Raw genomic sequence first — 8,230 nt, forward strand, 5'->3', positions numbered from 1 at the left:
ATTTCCGCATATGGATGCAATATAACAAAGAGTGAAAAATTTAAGGGGGTCTGAATACTTTCCGTACCCACTGTATTTTGTTAAGTGACAGCATTTCTTAATACTGTCAGAAATTTTACAAACAAGTCAATCAATTAATTGAGAAAATAATCAGTAGTTGCATTTGGATTCTAAATGGTTCAAAAAAGCTCCACCACAACCAACTAGGACAGTAAAATCCTGCTTTTAAATCAATGCATAAGTGACAGACTATTAATGTAACATCATATAAAACAATAACAGTACATTTATTAATTTTGTTTGCATTGGGACAACACAAAAGCAAATAAAAGCTAAATCTAATCAATTCAACACAGAACTCCAAAAATGGGCTGGACAGAATTACTGACACTGCCAACTTAATATTTGGTAGCCCACCCTTTGGACAAAATAACTGAAATCAGTCCCTTCCTGAAACCAGGAAGTTTCTTCCACCTCTACTGGAATTTTGGACCACTCTTCTTTTGCCAGCTGCTCCAGGTCTCTCAGGTTTGAAGGGTTCCTTCTCCCAGCTGCTGTTCTGAGATGTCTCCACATGAGCTCTATGGGATTTAGACCTGGACTCATTGCTGGACACTTCAGAATTCTCCAGCTCATTGTCTGAAACCATTTCTGGTGCTTTATGAAGTCTTCTTTGGGTCATTGCCTTGCTGTGAGACCCATGACCTCTGAGGGAGACCCAGCTTTCCGACACTGGGCCCTACACTGGGCCCCAGAATTCATTGGTAGTCTTCAGATTTCCTAATGCCAGTATTTTTGACCATATAACATTTTTTTCTGTATTATGTACTCTATTATGTTTAATACTTTGGTTATTTTTATAGTACTTAAGTTTACTTAACATTTTCAATGCAGGACCTTCACTTGTAATGAAGTAGGCTACTTTAACACTGTGATATTAGTACTTTTTCCAAGGGAAAGAATTAAAATTCTTTTTAAAATCATGTTTATATATATATCAAACCTGTCATTCATGTTCTCTCTTTAGTTTGCACTCTTTGGTGTCTCTGATAATGTAGCTATTACCAAAGGTAAAAGAAAGTTTACAAACTGGTGACAACTTAGCAAGAGTGTTGTATACGTTATGCTAGGCTAAGTAGCCTATTACATGTTACATAAATAAAGTTTGGAGGGAAAAAACAGTTATAACCAAACATGGCGGACCTGCTTAATCACTGCAGTCAAAGAAACAACCGCAAAAAGCAATACGTGCAGATCGGTACTCATGAAGAAAAGGAGAACAACTCATTCTTTGTTTAAATAGTCTTCGTAGTGTCTAGTCAATAAAATTCATTCATATTAAAGTAGGAGCTTGTATTACATTTCATAACATGAAAAGGACAAGTGCCTCAGTCTGTGATCCATCAGATCTATAGCAGGACAACCAGTCCACCTTTAGGGAAAGCTAAGTTTATAGTCTAGCATTAATTTCACTATTGTGAAAGTAATAAGCACACTGTTGTGAGCTTCTGCAGCTGCAGCACAGTCCCCCATTGGGGACCAACAGTGTAAGAAGCGAGGACAGGTTTAAATGTAAATAAATGTATTATTAATCAGATTCAATAAAATGACAAAACTGTGTACTTGGATCTGTGCCCGGGTTCCTAATGTGAAACCACCCTAACTTTTTGGCTTTCCATGTGCACCTCTGGTTTGTTTGCCCATCTCCATTAAAGTGTTCAGCATAAATGTGTTCCAGCGATTTCTGGCAGATGCATCCAGGACTGTCACGAACACCATCAGGAGACAGCCTAAAAAGAGCTAGTATTGTAGCTGACCATCATCTGGCAGTATTTGCATTGTTTTGCATTTGTCAGGTTCCTTTTAACTTGTGTCATTTATTAAAACGGGAAATGCAATGCCTGCTTCCTTTAATTTCTAAAAGTCAATAATGGCGCATCTGTAATAATTTTTAAATTCTGCGCCGTATACTAGCAAAATAACCATGTAATGTTACCACCACAGTTTCATGACAGTATTGGCATTTTTTTTTTTTTGCAACATTGCAAAATTACATTACATTACATAATTAACTGTTACATCCCTAATAGTTACACTACCTGTTGCTTCCATCCATGCCAGCACGCTCTATCCTGGGCTCTTCTCCCCAATCAGTCCAGTACATGTAGCTGAAGGAAAAAACAATGAGGAAAAAAGTGAATTTCCTGAGTCTGAAACACCACTTAGCATATCTTTGGCTGTGGCTCAGCAGATTGAGCGCATCATCATCCAACCGTAGGGTTGGCGATTCAGTCCCCAACTACTCCAATTTACACATCGAAGTGTCCTTTGGCAAGATACTGAACCCTATGTTATCACCAGTGTGTGAGCATTTGTGTGTGTAAGTGTGAATGGGAAATAGTGTAAAGCGCCTATTGCACAGAAAAGAGATTTATAATTATAAGACCATATCTTTACAGGGTGAGTAAGGTTGGTGATCACTACTGATAAGTAAGGGAAATATATTTATATAGCACCTTTCTAGCTCAATAGTCAGAAAGTGCTTCTTATAAAACAGTAATGTCTTCATAAAAACTTCCTATAGGGATCATCCTCATAGGCCTTTTGAAAAATATCCAGGCTTCAGACTTGCCTGTCAGGAAGGTGGCTGAGAGGACCCAAATACAGATGCCTGAGACAGACCAATACTTTAAAAGGTTTAATATCAGGATACGGCAGTAGATACCAATGAAACAGAGCAGATGATTAGGGACCTTGATTTATTAGCAGAGGGAGCTCCAGCCTTGGTGTTCCCAGGTAGTCTCCCATGCAGGTACTGACCAGGCCCAGCCCTACGTAGCACTACCTGTGAAGAAGGTAACTTCTTTATGAACATCCCATTGCAGAATTAATTATGGAAGTAATATTCTTGTCCTTGATTTCTTGAATACTGTATTTTGTTTTGTTCTTAGGTATTTTGATTTGTTCTCAGGGATTAATTGAGGGAGGATCATTCTTGTTCTTGAGTGTCTCTCAAATACTATATTCTGTTTGGTTTTAGGTACGTTGGAATATGTTTCTCAAGCTATGTGTGTGGTGTTTGTTCTTATAGTGTTTTGTTGCTGCTCTTTATTGCTGTTGGAACACAGAAATTTCCCCATTGTGGGATCAATAAAGTCCTACCAACCTACCAACATTCATTTGAAATCTGATATATCACACAGGTGGTGTCATAACATCACAGTTATGTGGACTTTGTAAACCAATAGTGTCCATACAACTTCATTAAAGCACAAGGGGCAAAATGAGGGTTTAATGGCTGGGTATCACTGCACTGTCTTAATGTACAGATTACTAGTTTATAGTCTACTTGTTTAGTCAGCCTGTCTCTTAAAATGCAACTAAATGGCAAATGCAAATATGTTTTGTAAGGAAGGCATTTGACTGCTAGATTGTATTCCAATGCAATGTAATTTTTGAATGAATGAAATGCTGAATTTTCCCACTGACACAGATAGAACAGGAAGCAAGTGGGGAGTGGTGAAGGCATAAAGCACAGCTTTGTCTCCAAAGCAGCTTGAATTTTGCTCTGGTTTTCAGTTTTGCTCTCTCTTAACCAACACCTGTAGGTCATGTGCTGGAAGATCTGATATTTGGTGGGAAAAATACATTGGTTGGGAACATTTTACTGATAATGTAATACTGACAAAGCAAAAGTTGGGAACATTTTACTGATAATGTAATACTGACAAAGCAAAAGAGACATAATAACCATAGGTGTAGTGCTGCCGGAATGCAATTAACTGCTTGAATTAAGTGCTTGAACAAAGCCATCCCTGGAAGGCTAGTGGTTGAGGCGCAGCGCTCTTGCTGCGGCCCGGGTTCGAGTCAGGGTTGCGTCAGGAAGGGCATCTGGCGTAAAACACGTGCCAAATGTCAACATGCAAGTCATCAGTGTGGTGATTCGCTGTGGCGGCCCCTAAATGGGAAAAGCTGAAAGTGACTACCGTAATTTCCTTAAGCCACACCCACTAAATGTAAGACAAAAAAACATGCTGTACATAGCCACAGGTGTCCACGTTGTAACATGAAATATTTCGACAGCCAGATCGATCGCCTGTAACTTGAAGCAGCATCATATGCATTTTGTCGTGTGTTGTCCATGATGAGGGTGTGTGCATGAAGCGACAAAAGTAGCGGCTTACTATACCGTACTTTCCGGACTATAAGTGCTTGAACAAAACTGAACCTACATAAACATTACAGCACTGTGTCATGGTCTGTGCCTTTCTGGTCCTGGGCTTTTATTTTGGTAAGCTTCCAATTGGACGCTGTGTATGAGCAGTCTCTTTACTTCAGCTCATTAACCAGCTCATTGTTTTCATCTGTACTGTCTGTGTGTCTCTCCTAAAGTCATACCTCCTCTCCTATGTGCCACCTGTGAATACAGACATTATTCCACCACACTCAATGATACAGATTTTCTTCCCTGGGGTCTGCTGGATGGCTCATCACTCACAACCACACCTACTTACTCACCACTGGTTACCATTCTCCCAACTAGTGGCTTCACTGCCAGCGGATCTCAGCCCCTAGATCACCGCCATTATTTGGCATAAACAAGAGGGTACACATCTGAAGCTATTATAACATTCCCCTATCAGAACTGTGCTCACCTAAGTTCTGCCTACTGCAGGAGAGAATAGTGTTTAACCGTTCAATAGTGCCCTCTGGTTACCAGTCACAACTCACCTGTGACCATCCAACCAGATACCACTGAAATATTCACTCCTTGCACCCAGTTTCATGGTGAATACAGTTCAAAATCATCTGTTCTCCTCAGCCGTCATTAATCCTTAGATTTAGCTGGTTAAAGAAGCATAACCCTCATTTTGACTGGTCCTCTTCACCAGGTCTTAAGGTGGTGTGATAACTGTCCTTATGCCTGCACTCTCTTCCCACTGTTTCAGGTGTTTCCCCCAGTGATGACCACTTACCAGACTTGGTACCACCTGAATATCTGGACCTAAAGGAAGTGTTCAACAAGGCCCGGGCTACCTTTCTTTTTCCTCACCCTCCCATATGATTGTGCCATCAATCTCGTGGCTGACACCTGATCCTCAAAAGGGTGGCTGTATTACCCTATCAGGTACAGAGAGAATGACAGTGGACAAGTGTATGTCAGAATATTTAACCACCTGCATTATCTGTCCTTCTGCATCAACAGCAGGGTGGGATATTTATTTTTGTTTTGTAAGCAAGAGGGACAGCACACTCCAACCCTGTATCTACTATCGAGGACTTAACTATATCACTATTAAGTACAGATACCCGTCATCAACTTTTGAGTTGCTGCAAAATGTCAAGATCTTCACTAAGCTGGATCTAAAAAATGCTTACCACCTGTTCTGTATAAGAGATGGGGATGAATGGAAGATGGCGTTCAATACGCCTTTGAGATATTACAAATACTTAGTGATGCCATTTTAACTCACTAATACACCTGCCATTTTTCAGTATTTGGTGAACGGCATATACTGCAAGATATGATCAATCGCTTCTTCTTTGTGTATTTAGATGACATCCTCTTCTTCTCACCATCACTAAAGGAACACATTCAGCATGTCCAGACTGTCCTTAAGCAACTACTAGAAAACCAACTGTTTGTTAAAGTCAAGAAGTGTGATTTCCATGCCTCCTCCGTCTCCTTTCTTGGATTCATCATGGGCCCTGGACAGATTCAAATGGACCCCAAAAAGGTGTTTGATGTGTGTGATTGGCTGGCTCCAACAAACCACAAACAGCTCCAACACATCTTGGGATTCATCAATTTCTACAGGAAGTTTATTTGTGGATTCAGCTTCAACACTGCCACATCTCACCTTCTCCAAGCAACCCTTTACCTGGACCCCAGAGGTCCAGGTAAAGGGTTGTGTTTGGAACAGATATTCTGTTCCATATTGTTATGGTGCATATCTGTGGACTGTGACTGATTTTGTTCTCCTCTCCACACCAGGAAAACAAGGTATGGATGCTGAATCAGCATCCATACAATAAAGACCAGGAAAACATATTATGGATGCTGACTCAGCATCCATACAATAATAATAATAATAATAAGAATAAGAATAATAAAGACCAGGAAAACATAGTATGGATGCTGAACCAGCATCCATACAATGATAAAACTTTCTTCTTCTCCTGACCAGCAAGTTGGTGGTTCGACTCCCGGTCTCCCCACATGCCTAAGTGTCCCTGGGCAAGACACTGAACCCCGAATTGCTCCCGGTGGCTTGATTAGCGTCGTTGTGTGGCAGCTGTCGTCATCGGTGTGTGAATGCGTGCGTGAATGGGTGAATGGTGGTATGATCTCCCTGTAAAGCGCTTTGGAAAAAAGCGCTATATAAATACAGTATTTATTGCTATGAGGCTATTTATTGCTAAATAATTCAGAAGACGCAGGGATATATAGACACCCAGCAAATTGCACACTGTGTGTTTGTACAGTATATTTGGTTACCGTTGAGCAGGATTGAGAGCAACAGCCCTGGGCTGGTCCAAGTCCATCCAAAACAGGACTTTCCTAGAGGTGCCGTCCAAGTTGGCCACTTCAATCCGATTGGTCTCAGAGTCTGTCCAATAGAGTTTTCTACCCAACCAATCACAGGCCAAACCGTCTGGACTGTCCAGGCCTGACACTACCACAGTCTGGCCATTTCCCAGCGCCTCTTTAAGGGCTGCAACCACAAAACATACACAGGGCAAAATGGTGACATGAAGGAGGATGCGTTCTTCCTTTAAACCTTTTACCATTTGCAGCTTACATAGTCAGAGTTACTGTTGATCTTTATGGAAAAACCTTCACTAAGGAAACTGTATGCACTCTTACAGTTGGATGACTGATTCCAGTGGGTCTGTTTGATGGCCTCCTCACTGACATCTGTCCAAAATATCAGGCCCTCAGCATACAGGAAGTCCACCGCTGCTGCATCCTCCAAGTCACTAACAACGATCGCCGACTCACCCCGCACACCTTCTGCATCTACCAAACGTACATCACGCCGGTTGGCAAAGAGGAGGAGAGGTGAGCCTGGAAAGGAAAAATATTGTTTTGAGTACTGAATGTTATTTGAAGCATTCTATCCATCCATTATCTATACCGCTTATTCCTGAATAGGGTCATAGGGCGCTGGAGCCAATCCCAGCTGACATTGGGCAAGAGGTGGGGTCCACCCTGGACAGGTCGCCAGTCTGTCACAGGGCTGACACTTAAGAGACAAACAACCACACACTCACACTTACTCCTACAGGCGATTTGTGTGTGTAACATATTTGGCCAAATAAAGGTGATTAATTATGTGATTAAGCTAGAATAGCCAGTCAACCTAAGCTGCATGTCTTTGGACTGTTGGAGGAAGCCGGAGTACCCGGAGAGAACCCATGCAGACACAGGAAGAACATGCAGACTCCACACTGACAGGTGTGGGCTGGGCTCGAACCCGGAGTCTTCTTGCTGTAAAACGACAGCACTTTAAACATTACATTCAAATCATTCAAATCATTACTGCTTTCCCAGTTCATTATTATGACGACTTTGCATTTGTAATGAAACACAAAGATGCATGGTACACTGAATCAAGGCTTCGTAAAATAAAAGAGGATGTATGTATACAGTAGGTACGGAAAGTATTCAGACCCCCTTAAATTTTTCACTCTTTGTTATATTGCAGCCATATGCTAAAATCATTTAAGTTCATTTTTTTTCCGCATTAATGTACACACAGCACCCCATATTGACAGAAAAACACAGAATTTTTGACAATTTTGCAGATTTATTAAAAAAGAAAAACTGAAATATCACATGGTCATAAGTATTCAGACCCTTTGCTGTGACACTCATATATTTAACTTAGGTGCTGTCCATTTCTTCTGATCATCCCTGAGATGGTTCTACACCTTCATTTGAGTCCAGCTGTGTTTGATTATACTGATTGGACGTGATTAGGAAAGCCACACACCTGTCTACATAAGACCCTACAGCTCACAGTGCATGTCAGAGCAAATGAGAATCATGAGGTCAAAGGAACTGCCTGAAGAGCTCAGAGACAGAATTGTGGCAAGGCACAGATCTGGCCAAGGTTACAAAAAAAAATTCTGCTGCACTTAAGGTTCCTAAGAGCACAGTGGCCTCCATAATCCTTAAATGGAAGACGTTTGGGACGACCAGAACCCTTACTAGAGCTGGCCGTCC

The 8,230-nt window shown here is 41.3% G+C and overlaps 1 protein-coding gene across 1 annotated transcript in view; it reads right to left on the minus strand.

The window, feature by feature from the left end:
- Window positions 1-8,230, minus strand: part of lrp5 (low density lipoprotein receptor-related protein 5) — a 98,520-nt gene that overhangs the window by 81,678 nt on the left and 8,612 nt on the right. Inside the window, exons 2-4 of the mRNA XM_020612711.1 lie at window positions 6,869-7,069; window positions 6,500-6,716; window positions 2,100-2,168 (exon numbers count right to left, since the gene is read on the minus strand). Of these exons, the coding sequence (XP_020468367.1) occupies window positions 2,100-2,168; window positions 6,500-6,716; window positions 6,869-7,069 (487 nt within the window). The remainder of the gene's footprint in view (window positions 1-2,099; window positions 2,169-6,499; window positions 6,717-6,868; window positions 7,070-8,230) is intronic.

The sequence above is a fragment of the Monopterus albus genome, unplaced genomic scaffold (genome assembly GCF_001952655.1).
Source record: "Monopterus albus unplaced genomic scaffold, M_albus_1.0 scaffold127.1, whole genome shotgun sequence".
Taxonomy (NCBI): domain Eukaryota; kingdom Metazoa; phylum Chordata; class Actinopteri; order Synbranchiformes; family Synbranchidae; genus Monopterus; species Monopterus albus.